The 16,248-nt window shown below is 46.8% G+C and overlaps 1 protein-coding gene across 5 annotated transcripts in view; it reads right to left on the bottom strand.

Moving 5' to 3' along the window:
• Window positions 1–16,248, bottom strand: part of P4HA1 (prolyl 4-hydroxylase subunit alpha 1) — a 29,803-nt gene that overhangs the window by 8,100 nt on the left and 5,455 nt on the right. For 3 of the 5 annotated variants that reach the window (XM_071438484.1, XM_071438488.1, XM_071438485.1), the window contains exons 2-9: window positions 15,871–15,987; window positions 14,983–15,079; window positions 12,937–13,088; window positions 12,113–12,250; window positions 10,168–10,407; window positions 9,177–9,364; window positions 7,990–8,166; window positions 3,787–3,857 (exon numbers count right to left, since the gene is read on the bottom strand). In XM_071438484.1, the coding sequence (XP_071294585.1) occupies window positions 3,787–3,857; window positions 7,990–8,166; window positions 9,177–9,364; window positions 10,168–10,407; window positions 12,113–12,250; window positions 12,937–13,088; window positions 14,983–15,079; window positions 15,871–15,958 (1,151 nt within the window). In that variant the 5' untranslated portion in view covers window positions 15,959–15,987. Of the gene's footprint in view, window positions 1–3,786; window positions 3,858–4,909; window positions 4,981–7,989; window positions 8,167–9,176; window positions 9,365–10,167; window positions 10,408–12,112; window positions 12,251–12,936; window positions 13,089–14,982; window positions 15,080–15,870; window positions 15,988–16,248 lie in introns of all 5 variants that reach the window. The other 2 variants (XM_071438489.1, XM_071438487.1) reach the window with 1 other exon arrangement.

The raw sequence follows: 16,248 nt of genomic DNA, 5'->3' as shown, positions 1-16,248 counted from the left end.
TTCAAAAAAACCATAAATCCCCAAATACTTTGTCTGGGAGGAACAGTAGCATGACACATGACACAAGGCACTGACACAGGTTACAGAATCTCTACGAGCGTTTCTTTTAAATGACAAATGAACTATGAGATAAAAGAAATCTGATTTCTCAGGACAGACATGCACAAACACATCCCCAGGCCCATCCACTGCTGAACACTTGTTAGTACAGGAGGTGTTACAACACAATTTCCTTTGATTTCAGGTGGCAGAAGGATGCTAAGACATGGATATGAAGCATTCACCAAACAAAAATCCCCAGAAGCAGCCATGCCACACAGCCATGGTGACCAGGTAATGCTCACAAGCAGCCCTAACCTCACATTTAAGGCACAAGAAGAGCCCCAACACACCCAGCAGCTTCACTGTAGGCCCTCTCTGCCTCTGTCCAGTCTGTTAATAAAGGAAAAAAACCCAAGAAACCCAAAGAAAGCAAAACCCAAGCATTCTTGCTCTGTTGGTTATTTAGATGGCAATGAATACTGCAGCCTTTCAGGAAGGGGAGTACTGTATGTATTTTAAAAATCAAGTTAACTGCCTCCACATACAAAGAAAGCCTATGAAAGGTGGAGGAACAGGGAATTGAAAGCATATTCCAAGTGCCAGCCTGTCTGCTGGGTGCTGAGCAAAACCACAGGGAGGCCTGAGTGCTGCAGAGGTACAGGGGGATTTAACCCTGGAGGTGCCATGCAAGCTGCAGCCATGGCTTTGCCTGGCCTCAGAATATTCCAGCTGTCTCACATTCCCTCTTCTGCTGCTCTCCCAGCTTGCTCCCTTGCTGATAAAGGTCTCTGCCTCATTCAAAACAATTTCTTCACCCAAAGTTGGCTTTTTTTTCCTGCCCTTGTCTACCAAAAAAAGAGAAAGACTCCCCTGGCCAGTGGTGCAGGAGATGCAGCATTAACAACCTTCAACATGCTCAGCAGTTTGTTTTCTTTTAATATTTACATACTTCCAGGTTCACTGCATTCTGTCCTATTTTTTGACCAGCTGTCACCTCTGAGTCCATGATGGGCCCCAGCAAAAAAGGGACAATTCCTGGGAAGCCACAGGCAGGGCAGGCCAAGATATCCCTGATTTAGTTACAGAAGGATTTGGTATTTCCTTAAAAAGCACCACACAACCCCCCAGTTCCCTGACCACACAAATTTGGTGTTTTGCTGACCCACTTGAAATGTTATAAAAAATTTAATGCTTCCATTAGTGAGCTGAATTCACACTGGGGGGGCTTTTAACAACTTTGATATGGATCACAAACAGTCAGGAATAATCATAGTGACTCATGGAATTGAGCCATGGCTTGGCTGGGAGGGACCTTAAAGCTCATCCAGTGCCACCCCTGCCATGGCAGGGACACCTCCCACTGTCCCAGGCTGCTCCAAGCCCTGTCCAGCCTGGCCTTGGGCACTGCCAGGGATGGGGACAGCCACAACATGTCCCATGTTCCTCCTTCTTCTAATTCTGCATGAGGCACCTCAGAGATTTTGAATGGCAGATGCTTCTACACAGAAACAATTTAAAGTCTAAGCAGTACATTAAGGAAAAAACAGAGAATTCTCTGGAGCTACTGAACACACAAGAGCACATCCCCCCCAGATCTCATCTCCTCAGCTGCACTGGTCAGTCTAGGAGAAGACATTACATCCCAACACTACTTCTGTTTAGGTCACTGGCCACAAAATACTGGGATTTGTGTTTAAAAGCCTTCTAAGCCACACTTGGTGTGCAGAAAAATACCAGCAGAGACACAACAGGGAGTGAGTAAAAGCCCAGCCTGGTATTTCTGAAGTGGAAACTTTTAGCATGACATGCTGCAAGCTCTGGCTGCCTGCTGGGAGGAGAGGGAAGGGGGAAAGGGAGTTTTTCTCTGTAAAAGCAGTGTGTGAGTGGGTGGGTTTATCCTGGTGCTGCACACACTGGCAAGGTGCCTCCCTCCACAGAGCTGCCACGTCCCACCAAGGGAACAGTAGCTCTCTCAGAGGCAGGAATGCTGTAATTTAGGAGGGCATGTGCTGGGAAGGAATGTTTGGAGGAGGAAAGCAGTCATCTATTAAAAAAATGAAGCGAGCATTTTTTGGTTTTCAGGAGCAATGATTCATCTGGAATCTGAAGCAGCTCGAGCAGCTCCAAGGGAAAGATGTTTCTGGCAGTGCAGGAGGGCAGCAGGAACAGCACAGGGCCTCCAAATCAGCTGCTGGGGGGGCTTCTGCCTCCCACTGCAGATTTAGGTGTCAGGTTCCCTTGGGAATCCATACCCATCCTGCAAATCTGCACAGGGAGGAAAGCAAAGGCAGGGACAAGCAGGAGCTGCACACCTCAAGGCTAAATCCTACCCTCAAAAAATGGCCTTCCCCAACTTCTTGGATGTGTCCCTACAATTTTAATTCCAGTTTCCAGTGAGATATTGAATTTAAAAATTTAGAGCTCAGTAAAATGTGATTTAATTCTGAGAGTTCCTTGGGTGCACTGGAAGGAAGTCCCACATTTTTGAGCACCAAACCTCATTAAGAATTTAAGGGTTCCATTCCCCAGGCTCTATCCTGTTTTTTTTAATTGGCCTTTAATGTTGGGTGGTGCTTTGTACTATTTTTTCTGACCGTGGCATCTGCACTACCTCAGGGAATAACACTTCCTACTAATGAAAAATCACAACTCAAAATAAAAAGTTCTTTCACTAAGCCTCATCTATTTAAGTAGGGACCAATTATGCATCCCAATTTCCATCAGCAATCTGGTCACCTTCTCCAATTCCCATCATTAGCACAGCAAGTTTGACATGAGGGGATGTTCAAAAGGATGAAGGAGTTTCCTCAGTAAATACTCCAGACCTGTCTGGCCCAGAGGACAAACCCCACAAGTGAATAAATTAAACCTGCCAAATATGCAGTGACAAATAACCAAGATAGAAGACATGGACAGACTTGAACATTAAACCAGAAATAAAAATTAAATGCAACACATGTCCAACAGGAAGATGAATGTTCCTAAAGCCCTTCCATGGGGTCAGTTTTAAGGAGCAAACATGTAAGAGCTTCCCAGACAATTTCCAGAGGATTCCCATTGCCTGCACGTGCCAATGAGCACACAGACCCATGTGCTGCTAAGGTGTGAGGCATTAAAAAAAACGTTTTCAACTTGCCACTAGAGTGGTTTTCCAGTTCTCCTGAGACCTATCATCATTCCTGAATCAGTCACCTTCCTGTGAGCCCACATTTGGAAGCACTTTTACCTTTCTGAAGCAATTCACAGCTAAATTAAAGCCCTTCAGCTCCAGGCCATTCCAAGTTCAGGGGTTTGTCAAAGCAGCTGGAAGAACCCTGAGTTTCTATTCTACCTTCCACCATGGAAATCCCTTAAAATCCTCCCCTAGCTTTACTGGGCAGTGCTGCCAGGAACCCCAGCAGCTCCCAGCTCTGAGCCAGTGCGGGCACTGAGGAGCAGGGGTGAGCCAGGCAGGTGCCCCATTGCACTGGGTGCCAGCAGAGCCCCACACCCGTGTTTAGTGTGTTAGTCACAGCACACAAGCCATGCTCAGCCAGAGAGGGCACTTCCACCTTGGAATGCCACCACTGACAACTAATCCCTACTTCAGCAGCCCCCGTGCTTTGTTAGGTGACAGCTCAGCTTGCTTGGGCCCCTCTCCTGGAGAGAAAGGCTGAAGAATAAGGAGAGTGACACAGAATCCTTGTGCTGAAGCAGCACAGCCCCAGGACACACTTCCTCAGACAAGGAATCCCCTCCCCTTACCTCTTAGAGACTCTGTAATGTGCTGTGGTCAGTTTCCCAGTCTCAGGGTCATGAACAGTAGCACGGCTCAGCTACAAAAAGAGAAAGGACAAGGCTTACCCACCTTGCAGGCTGCTTTTGGCCAAGCCCCAGGTGTTTGAAAGGTTCCGATTGGTCCGGATGCGATGCTCGCATATTGGCAATGGTTGGAAGGGCAACACAAGCTGCAGCTGCCATGTCCAAATCACAACAAATTGGTTGGAATAATTTGGTTAGATTGTCCTTTCACTTTTTTCCTCCCTTTAGTATTTTTCTCCTTTTTTAAAAATTTTGGGGTTTTTTGTTTAAAATCAAGACTTTCTACAAGTAATTTATGATGCTGAGTTTCTCAGACAATTCCTCCTCACCCAGAAGCTTTAACTCCTCCCAGAATTTTGGCTCAGTGCTGATGGCCTGTGCAGCCAATCTTTAATTACCATGGCTAAAACCAAGGGAGGGCAAGCAGGGGCAGGTGGTTTCTTTCAGATCCAGCCAATTTTGGAAAGCACTGGCTAAATTCAGCTCTTGTAGTACTTAATGGACAAGCTGAAAAGAACCAGGAGCCCGGTGGAAGCGAGCCTGTGTTCTGCCAGGTTTGTGTCAGGCAGGAGGTAAAGGAGCTCAGCTGGGAGTGTGGGATTATCCTGGACAAGGAGATGTGTGTCTGTGTGCACAGCAAGGACCTGAAGCATTTCTTACACCCATTGAGGCACTTTGAGATCTGCTTCATTTTCCAAAGAAAGGGAAGACAATTCCTGGTTGTGAGAAGGAGCAAGGGGAAAGGAATGTATAGATTAAAAACAAAACCCAGATTTTACTGAAGGTTTTGTGGCATCTTGTATTTTTCACACTGACTGCAGAGACTCGCTTGAAAAAACAGACTTGAGAAGGCGACTAAAAGGGAAAGAACAAATCAAAACACACCCCCAGAACTTCCAGCTGAAGGAAAAGACTGAGAAACTCAGCAGCACCAGCCTGTTACAGATCTGCAGGGAATCACAAGGTGGACTGCAAGCTGTCTCTCCAGCCCAGCTGGTTTCCTGAGCATGAGCAGGACGTACACACTGAGGTTGGCAGGCCCACACCTGGGGCAGAGCTCTCTTACCTTTTGCTAATTCTGTAATGTGCCGTCTCCAAGGCTCCCGTTATGGGGTTTGAAATGGTGGCTCGCCTCAGCTGTGAAGCGAACCATCAGAAGTTGCATTACAAGCACAATCTGCAGCCCAGCACTCCGAGCACTCAGAAGCCTGGCCAGGGGACAATGCCACCAACCCTGGCACCTGCCCTGCCCGGACACAGGGAACCAGGGCAGGCTCCAGCTTTACTAAATGAAAGGTTTCTTGTCTGGTTTTTTAAGGTTTTTTCCACAAGTGCTGTTTCCATGTCTGTAGTAAGAATGGTTGAATAAAGCAAACTACAGCAGCTTGGATTTCTTTTGTAGTGAAATGCTCTGGGAGCAGCACAGCATGGGGACAAGTGGTGCTTTGTTACACTGTCCTGTCCCTGCATGAGGGGTTTAACAGGTAGATTCAATCCAGGCAGCACCATAAGCCACAGGTGAATAAACCATTCCTTTTCAATCCTTCCTGTACCAAAAGCAGCACTGAGCTCCCACAAACTTCTGCTTCACCCATGGTCACATTTACACAAAATGGGAACTCCTGCCTCAAGGCTTTCCTTTCCCTCTGCTGTGCTCCATTTACTTCATGCCTTCCCATCTGTGTTAATATTCCAACTCAGAACCTCACATGTGCCCTTTAGCTTGGTTCATGTACTGCCAGGCACTCTCCATCACTCATAACTGCAAAGGCTGGGATGCAGAGCCCAAATTTTGCAGAAGGCACAAGGTCATGCCAACTCCCAAACAATCAGAAGCATTTCTCCACTGTTAAAATAAACCAACCAAGCCAAGGCCTCTCCATACCTACAAGAAAAGATACTGGGAGCTCCCAGCACGCTGCCTCTGCTCTCCTCCCATGCAGACACAGGAAAAAACAAGGCACAAACTACAATTCCAGTGAGACTGCAGAGCTGAATAAGGAGGCTTCATCCTGCCAGCAGGGCAGAAGGCTGGGCACACATCAGCACTCTCCTCCCACAGGATGGCAGCAGCAGGAAGGAGGAGATGACCTTTAGGTCTCCAAGAACAAAATCCTTTTGCTGCTGAGCCGTGCAAGGCCTCAGCCACAGGGAATAAGGGAGCAGTAACTGCATACAGATGCTCCTGCCATAAAGGTCTCAAGTCTTTGCCATGAGCTGAGTGTTTGACAGGAAAACAGCGACCTCAGAGCTTACAGTCACACACTGACAGTTTTCTACTCTGTCAAGTAGTGGTCTGGTCACATTCCACAGTGTGGATGCATCACTCTGCAGCAAAGGAGCTCCAACAGCTCCAGACCAGCAATGGAGGCTCTGATTTTCAGCCCTGCAGCAAAGCTGCCTGCCAGGGCAGCAGGAGGAGATGCCTCACGGGTATGTGGGGGGAAAAGCTTGCACTTCCTGCTTGCAGTTCAGAACATTACCTCAGAGACCTCAGAACAGAATCACTGAGGCTGGAGAAACCTCCAAGATACTCAACTCCAGCCTCTAATCCCTGCCCACCTTGCCACATCCAGCCATTCCTTGGGCACCTGCAGGGATGGTGACCCTGCCACCTCCCTGGACAGCCCCTACCAGAGCCTGACAAACTCTTCAGTGAAGAGATTCTTCCCAGTGTCCAACAGCTCTGCCTTCAGGGAGCTTTAAGATCCCTTTAGGCTCCCTGGGAGGCCAAGGACAGCCTCAGGCCCAGCTGCCCATGTACAACCACAGCTCTTGGCCAAGCCAACAGCTTCTCCTGCACTGAATGCTCTTGTTCCCCTGGTCTCCCTCTGCTCAGGTCAGCTCAAAAGCCATTTAAGCCAAAAGCAAAGGAAAAAAGCAGGAAAATTACATTTCTATGAGTTTAAGTCTTTAGAATTGATGGAAATATAAATTAATTTAACTAACTACATCTTCAGTGTACATTTGTAGATGCAGAGTTGCACCAATTGGATACAGAACACAACTCCATCAGTTTGCTGTTTGCCCTGGACACTCCTATTCTCTCAGACACTCGAGCTGCCCTGGATTATTCCTCTCTGAGAAACAACAACCTTTGCATCCAGTATCTCAGACAGGGTTCATGAGCCACCATCATCAATGAGAAGCCAAAACCCACCAACTATGTCCAGCTCTCTTAAAGCTCTTTTATCTGCAGGCAGCTTCCAAGCCTGGAGACAGTGATGGCCTCAAGTTTTAGCTTTTATATTCTTCAGATTCTGTGCTGCTTTAGTGTGTGGTTCTGAGCTTCATATGAGGGGATGGTGAGCTCTGTGCACAGAGCAGGGAGAAAAAACAACTCCTGCTCCAGCTGGGACCAAGGACAAATGACCCAAATCTCAGGCCCAAGAGCACAAACACCGTGGGCTGAAGAGAGAAAAACAAGCAGGATGGGGCTTCATAACCTAAAGCTGTAATTAGACAATGAACTCCAATATGCAAATGGAGCAGAACTGATCCAAGTGACAGACCCTGTGACCAGTCATCCATTTCTGTGACCATTTTGGTTCATCTTGGGTTCATTTTGTGACCATTTTGGTTCATCTTGGGTGCAGCCCTGGCTGGGCTCTTGTGCTGCCCAAGGTGGATCCATGCAGGAGATCCTTTTAATAAATCCCTGCTTTATTTTTTAACTCTCTGGCCTCTGTTCTAGCTCAGCCTTCTCAAGGCATCAACAGCAGCCAGTCTTATACCAAACTGGAGAATATAACCATTCTTTCTTGTCTATACAATAAGGTGGCATTCCTGGACCAGAGGAATGGCTGCCTTTCCCTTCCAGACTTAAAAAGAACCAAAAGCAGAAAACCAAACACAAGTCAGGAATACTCCAGTCCACTCTTGCTGGTTTGGATGAGGAGGAGAACGTTGGGAGGACATTTTCCACCTCATCCAAACCAGCAGAAACTGTGTCAGCTGGAAGAGCCTGACAATCCTGCACTGCTGGGACCTGGCTGCAGTCACCACAGAGAATTGCCAGCCTCCTTCAAGAGCTGCAAGGTGTGAGCTCACTGCACACCCTGCCCTCCAGAGCAGGCAGCCACTCACACTCACACCCAGCACAGGAGTTATTGCAGGTTCCAGAGGCAGGCAAGGGGGAGCACTTACCCTGGGCTTGGCCAGCTCCTTCACGGTCTCGATCTCCTCGTCGGAGATGATGTCCAGGAAGCGAACGATGCGGGGCTTGTCCCACTCGTCCTCCTGCTTGACGGGGCCCAGGATGTACCTGGGGTTCCTGTTCCCGTCGTAGTAGCGGCAGAAGAGCCTCTTCTGTCTGCGGGGAGTCTGCAGGGAGCACAGCAAGGGCTCTCAGACAACTGCTGCTGCCACATGGCACAGAGAAAAGCAAGGCACAGTTCTTCCCAAGGATTTCTGAGATTCACATTCTCTGAACCTCAGAGAAAGAAAACACAATTCTTATCACTTGCTGTGCCCGTGCTGTGCCAAAGTAGAATGCAATGTGGAGACTGTTTACCCAAAGTGAGGATGTTTTGTTTCCTTGGCCCATCAGGGCCAGCTGTGTGTGTGTGTGTGGGGACTGTTGGGTGACAGTCATGGATTCAGAGCAGTGTGTGCAGGTGTGAGCAGAGTGAGTGCTTGGCAGATTCAGTTTAGATGAAATGTATATAGTGTAGTATAATAAAGTAATTAATTAGCCTTCTGAGATCAGTGGAGTCAGATGCATCACTCTCTCCTCTTTGATTTACAATAAACTGCCACAGGACATTGGTATGTCCAAGGGCAGAACACATCCTGGACACACAAACAATTCACTCTCCCCACGTCCTTATGTGACAGGTTAAGAAGATGATTTCAGTTTGAGAGGTCAGTGCTGTCTGCACTTTCATGTTGCTGTACAATACTTCAGCAAGAATTACTTTACACAACCCTACTAAGATAATTTCATCACTAAAAACCCACCCCAGCTGAGCCAGCTTCTCTGCCCATCTAGAATGAAAATATTCATTATAGTCTCACAGAGGTCTGGTGCTGTGCTAAAGAACTGACTGCAAACTACTCAAACCACCCTATTTAATTCTGTCTGTAACTCTGGACTTCCAGCATCCTTATTCAATTAATTACACGGATGGAGCACTTCCAAGACAGCCAGCAGTGCCTGAGGCAGTGTTACTTTCTGTCTACTGAACAGGCCAAAGGGGGCAGAAATCCAACACAAGATCCTCAGCTCTGCACACTCATCCAGCTGCTCTAACAACTTCCTTCCTTGCACACCACACACAAATTCCTGACATTGTTTGGTTTCAAACATTTGAGAACAGTCTACTCCACTTTACCATTTTGAGCCCCTCCCCACGGCACAGCATTTCGTACTTCCTTCTCTCAGGCAGGTAATCCTTTTTCTTAACCTCAGTTTCCTTCTCCTGCTCTTCTGAATCCGTGCTGGACTTGTTTGCCTCTTTTTCTTTAGCCATGATGTACTCAAAGTATTTCATGTTCCCGTTTGCTCTTTGATGTTCAGGATCTATGGACAGAGAAACAGACGGGGATCACTGGCAGGGTTCCAGCCCCTGAGGAATCATCCAGAAGTGCTTATTCACAGAAAGCAAAAGGAAACAGATGCACACCACTGCTTCTCCAACCTCACTGCACATGGGGGTCCCAGCACTGAGCAAAAGGGTTTGGCCACTCCAGCCCACCCCACTTCAGAGGGAGAGACAAGGGAATGGGACTGGGAGAGAGCTGGCACAGCATCACTGACTGAAAACCTGAAAATACCCTGGTGGGATTTCAGATTTCTGGTGACAAAGCTCTTTAACTTACAGAATTAGCTTCAGTTCTTTAATAAGTGGCTCTTGCTATGTTAGGGTTAGTTCTGAGCTTCCCAGAGCATCCATTACACAGTCAGTCAGTGGAGTATTCACAGGAGAATAAATGCTTTCATTTTTCATGAAGTGGACTCTTATCTCACTGTCCTGTATTCTGTATTTCTTGTTTTTACAAGTCTTTCATCTTCAGCATGCTGAATTTGTATTTAAACCATCTGCAGAGATGTCAGCATCACCAATTTAGTTTCAATGTCATTAATTTTGGTTTTGCCTCTACCTAAGGGGAAGCAATCTCAACCCAGGAAAGCAAAATGTAGGGAGAGAAGCAGATTTCAGACAGGTAAAGGGACAGAAGTCAGGAAAACCCTTCAGTCCAAAGGATCAAATCCCCATCCAAAATGTAAAACCACCCTTTACAAATGCATATAGGAGTCAGATCCCAGGCAAGGCTGCAGTGCCAGGACAAAGCCAGGCTGAGCTGTGTCCCTGTGCCCCTCACCCAGCTCCAGGAGGCGCCTGGTGAGTGCCATGGCCTTGGCCAGGTCCCCCTGCTGGTACACAGCATAGCTCAGGTAGTCCAGGATGTAGACTTTGTCTGCAGAGGACACTTCTCCCTCATCCAGCTGCTTCAGGGCCTGCTCCATCCACAGCTCTGTGTGGTAGTAGTCAGCCTCTGTGTAGGCAATCTTGCCCAGCTCAAAGCAATCTTCAGCTGTTAGGAAGGATTTGTGCTTCACACCTGGGTATTTAGAGCAAAACAAAAGAGTTTACACAGGGTTGCAGACCTGTGCTCTGAGAAACATTTGAGTTGTTTCTCATTCCTCACAGCAGGGTTTTATTTCTGTTCTCCCACAGCTCCCTTCTGCAGTAGCTTTTTGCCTGAAGTCTCTAAAGCCTGTAAATCCCTGGCACACAAGCACTCAGATGCAGCTTTCCACTGCCAGAATAGCAGGGAACAGCTAAATGTCTCTACCACTAGTGAAAAATCAAATTAAACAAACCTTCCTTCCTCAAAAACCCAACCACGTCCAGCAAGAGCAGAAAAAAAAAAAAAAAAGCCAAATTTGAAGTTTCAGAACTCTGTTTTCAAGGACATCACATTATCACTTTCAAAATGTTACTGAACCACGACTTGTTAGTGACAGCTTGGTGGGGGAGGAGAAGGAAAACATCAGGGAGTAAATTCCCAGCTGCTTGGGATTTTTTTCAAGTCAGTCATTTTTAGAAACATTTTAAGTGACCTCTGAAAGATTAAAGCACTAGTAGGCAAATTACAGATTCCTATTTTTGCCTCTAGAAATACAGGCCCTGTGAAAAACCAAATTTTATCTTGTAAAAGGGAAACAGGACCTGCCAGTGTTTTATAACAGCTAGAATTACATCCCTGATTACATCTTAACCCATTCTGAGTTTCTCACAGCAGCTCTGCAGTGCTCAGAGGGGGCAGCTGTCCTGCTGCCCATTCCTGTGATGGACAGCAACTGCAGCTTCCTGAGCCTGAACCTGCAAACCCTCCAAGGACACAATAATTTGGCAGTAGCTGAGATTCTGGACCAAAAGAAATTCCCTGGGAATGAAGAAAGGGAGCACAAACAAGTGACCACATGGGAAGTTCTCTTCTGGAGCTCTCCAGAGTCCAAGCTATTCTTTTTTATCTTCCAGAATTTCCAGGTTCTGCCAGTACAGCTCATTGCACACAGTCTGGACAGCTCACTGCTTCAAAAGCAGCAAAACCTCCCCTTGTATTTCTGTGCTGGTTGAAGAAAACAGCAATGAGCTGCTCACTGCATCAGGAGGAATCTGCAGGTCCTTGAGCAGGTCTTGAACCAAAGCCAAAAGCAAGGTTATACATCATAACACATAAAGCCAATTACTCTTAATTTTATTAGGCATCTGACCACAATGAGCACTTGCAAAAACAAGATGGATTGTACAGAGCTGATTTTTTGCCAGCTGGCACAGGACTATTTTTCAACAGAGGAAAACAAGGAAGACTCAGCAGAGAAAGTTTTCTGGTAAAAAAGAGAAATTGTGTCTTCTTTAAAGATCAGCTCAGGCAATGCCACACAGGCTCAAGTCTGTGCATGCAGCATCTTCTGCTCTTCAGTTTACACAATCCCTGAAGTTTAAGCTCAAAAATACTTGCTAAAATGCATTATGTTGTATAATAAAACCAGGCATCTGCCAGTGCAACACAAGGAAAAAAAACCCCACCCAGGCAAGATTTTATTGCTATTGATTTTTATTAGAAACTATTAACACTAGATTATCTTACCATAACTAGAAGAAAGATGCAGATTTCAACCAAAAAAACCCATTTTTTTCATTAATTTTAGGCAGCTCAACCCCTTCCTAATGTTCCCTTCAGGCTGAGCAGTTAAACGAGGTAGAACAGAGCAAACAATTTGCAATCAGGACATTTAGGAAATGCAAATGGCTCTCACCTGGCAGGTTCCCCCTGGAGAGGGTGTCTGTGTCCAGGTTGTAGGTGTCCTGCAGCCTCAGGAGGGCCTTGGCTGCCCCAGTCTGATCCTCATCGTTGGGGAAGAACTGCCTCTGGATGGTCATGTTGGAGATAAAGCCTGGGAAAGGCAGGGAAACACTGCTCACCTCTGTCCTGGAGCTGGGTGAGCTCCCTGCCCCAGGGAAAGCCAAAACCCACCTTCACACAGGCCTGACCTGAACTCACAGCACAGGCTGCACAGTTTGCATTTGGTTTGGGTTTTTGTAAGGAAGCAAGGAGAAATCAAAAATAAACACTTTTTATTTACCCCACCCCTTCAGAAGGGCTTAAGACACACTGGTGCAGATTTCTGGCTGGCAGGTGCAGAGCCTTTTCTGCTGCCATATTCAGCCCCTCTCACAGCAACAGGGAAGCTGAGTGTGCTGAATCCTTATCAGAGACTAAGCCTTTTCTTTTTGAAAGCTCTGCTTTCTTATAATTCCTTCCTACAAACCTCCATCTGGTATTAATTAGCTGTTGAGACAGTCTCCCAGGTCCATTATAACCAGCCTGGCTTCCTTTTGCTAAGTGTCTTTCACAGTCAACTATTTCATGTCCTGCTCCTTGCTAAAGAGCTCCCACTCCTGCTGAAGAAAAGAGGCAGCAATTAAGTGTTTACTACACTAATTCAGATGAGTTCCACAAATGCTCAGTCTCAAAAGCAGATTTGCAAATCTAATCCAAGCCCTGACATGTGAAAGGCAGCAGGCAAGCACCTGCAGTGAGCCAGTGATGCTGGATTGTGCTGCAGGCACACACACTCACCATCTGACATGTCCTTGAGCACCAGGCTCTCCAGCTCACCCCACTCTGTGTTGAGCCTTTTCATCAACTTGAATGCATTCACAGGATGGCCCAAAAACCCCTCTGGGTCTTTTGTGGCAGTAGCTGTCAGCTGATCCAACTTCTCTGCCCATCTAGAATGAAAATATTCATTAAAGTCTCACAGAGGTCTGGTGCTGTGCTAGAGAACTGATTGCAAACTACTCAAATGTCTTCACTAATAAAAAAGCCAACCAAAATTGCAAGTTTTGCATTATCTATACTTAGAGTTCTTCTAAAAGGAACAAGAAGGGCTACTTCCTTTTCCTTTATGAAATCTTCTTCCTCAGCTGCAGCCCAAGTCTTGTGCTGCTCTTGCAGCCCTGTTGGAACCCTGCTGGAGGAACTCCTTCCTACAAGCCCCAAAAGCACAGTGCCAGCACTTCCATTATGAGCTGCCATGCAGGACTAATAAAAAACAAAGCTTTACCCACATTTGCAATCTTTCAATCATTCCCTTTTTCTCCCTAAGGCTTACAGAAAGGCAGTTCAATACTTGGCTCTAATTGTTTATGTTTAGACACACATTACATCTGTGAGACACCCCTTGCCTCTCACCACAAAGCTCCTTTCCATGCTGAAAGCTTGGATGAAGCAACATCAGGAGATCTCACACTCCCAAATGAGGAGCCCAGACCCAGTTTCTGGTGCTGCAGTTCCAACTCAACCTTCTCTAAGTACCACAAGTCATTCACAACACCAAGGTGCCCCAAAACAAGCACAGCTTTTGAAAAGAAAAGGAAAAGGAGAGGGGGGAAAAGGAGAGGGGGGAAAAGGAGAGGGGGGAAAAAGGAGAGGAAGCAGCTGTACACCATGAAGAGGTGCAGGAACACCCTGCAATGAGGCTAAGCTGATGTTGAGGAGCCCCACCCCACAGGGAATCCCAAAGTGCAGCAAGAAGGCAAACCCAGAGTGTGCAGCCTGGAGGGGGCTGTGCCCATCAGCTGGAGCTCCTCCTGTTCCAGGACCTGCTTGGCCTGGCTGGGAGCTGCAGGCTGTACCTGGCAGGGAGGGGCTCACAGCTGGCAGGGAGGGGCTCACAGCTGGCAGGGAGGGGCTCACAGCTGGCAGGGAGGGGCTCACAGCTGTCACAGGTGCCTCTGCTGCCTCTCCCCACTGTCCCTGCCCGTTCTCCTGCACTCTGCCAGCCCCTGGGGGATTTCCAGCAGCCACAGCAGTGAGGGGCTCCCTCCAAACCACAGGAGCTGCTGGGGACCAGCTCCAGCTCAGAGCAAGGCCAAGACTGAAGGAACCAACTTCACCCTGTGCCTTCACATGGCTCAGGGTCAAACCCTGCCTGTATTTCCCACTGCAGGAGCAGCTCCCAGTATCCTCCAGGTGCCAACACACAACGCTGGCATTTTTTCCCAGTTTCTTTTGAAATGCCCATGACAGTTACTTAAACCCTCCTGACCTCCCAGGGAGCACCTCTGATAACATGAAAACAGAGCTGCAACAATAAGCTGTGCTTACACACTCTGGGATGCCCTGGCACAATTCCTTGTTAATTTGTAGCTGTAAAGAATCTCCTTGTAACATTCCAAACCTGGCAGCAATTCCAAGCCTGTGTTTCAAGTGACAAAGAAGGATCTTTCTTCCTGGGTGGTGGAACACCAGAAAGCAACACACAAAGGCTTAGATAAAATCCACTCCTCCATCTAGGACTGTTTCAACACCCTCAAGACAGATTTATGCATATTTGTGAAAGCAAGGAAAGCATCCTGTTCAGTGATAAAATATGTTTATTTCTAGCTGTGATAAAATCTGACACATTGGGCTCTGCTCCTCACATGGTCAGGTCTTTTCTTATTTATGTACCAAGCAGTGCTGAAAGGGAACAACTGACAATAAACACCCAGCAAAACCTGCTACTTTAAGCTTTGCCCCAGAGAAAAAATTCCACACATTTAATCAGCCTTAAGGAAGCACTTTTTGCATAAGGATGGACTCAAATGATTGACCATTAGCATTGTGACAACAGCTGCTTACTTTTTGATCTGCTCCAGCTTGCTTTCCTCTGCTTTAATGTAATCTTTGAGTGACACAACCAGATCTTTTTCTGTATTAATTAAGTCTGTCATATGACCTAGAAAAAAATGAGTGTGATGAGTCAAGGAGAACCACAAAATCCTGAGAATTAAAGGCATTTTCCTCTTTTCTACTTCCCCAAAAGTCCTTCTGCATTTGCTTAAACAACCCTGAAGGAGTATCTGAGCAAGGCCTTTTTTTTTTTTTTGAAGGAGAAAATCTCCTGCTGGACCAAGCTTGTTGCCATGGAAATTAATGTAATACTGCATATTTATTATTAGAACTAATTTAGGATTCATTTGGAAAAGGAAATAGTTTGCCACAGAGTAATCTTTCATCCAAGCATACATAATGTAGAGCAAATAAAGAGAAAGCTACAGACATACACAAAGCCTTTGTGTTTGATACACACCACTAATCCAGGGCTTTATTTTTAAGGTTATATCCATGACTTCAAGGGCTCCCTGGCATTAATTAATAATTGCTTCACCTCCTGCAAGCAGGCAGCTGAAGTGGTTCAGCACAAAGGGGTGCAGTGCCCAGACATACTGCACCATGATGTGCCCTTGGCAGCTCACCACCCCCTTCCACACATGTGCAGCACCAAAATTCTGCTGCAATTCCAATACCCTTAGGAATAAATAGTGACTACAAAGCCTAGCCTGGCTCATTAGACCACCCTGAGCTTAAAGCTCATTTCTCCCCAAAGAAAAGCCAATAACATGGTAAGAACTAGGAAATGGGTTCAGTTCTGTACCAATTAGGGCCTTGGATGATTAACACATCCTTGCAGAATGAGCTTTGAGGGCTCTCAAGAAACTCTTTTGGCTACACCAAAGCAGTTCTCACCAATGGAAGTGAAGAAGTCCGTGTGGGCACAAGAGAAAGGCAGCAGAAATCCCAGGGCTAGGGCACACCAAACCTTCTTGAATGCCATTGCTCAACAGCTCTCACCTCACCACACACCTGTGAGAGAAACACAAAGAGGTGAAAAGCCCTGCTCACCAGAGAGTGAGTGCACCTTCAGAAGGGGCAGCAGAACCCTGGCAGCCTGAGCAGCTCCCACAGACTGAGTCCCTCCTGCTGACTTTTATACTGAGGAAAAACAATAGCCCAAGGACAAGGTGTTCACCAGCACTCTTCTTTTTGGCATCTAAGGCACGCTGCAGGTAGAGCTGCTTTGCAAAAAGCACTGAAAGAAACCATCAAGCACTGAAAAAAGCCCAC

Source organism: Agelaius tricolor, unplaced genomic scaffold, assembly GCF_023055355.1.
Source record: "Agelaius tricolor isolate 1412-34295 unplaced genomic scaffold, bAgeTri1.0.p SCAF_13, whole genome shotgun sequence".
NCBI lineage: Eukaryota > Metazoa > Chordata > Aves > Passeriformes > Icteridae > Agelaius > Agelaius tricolor.
The sequence above is the reverse complement of the archived record's forward strand: the minus strand, read 5'-3'. Positions and strand labels throughout refer to the sequence as shown.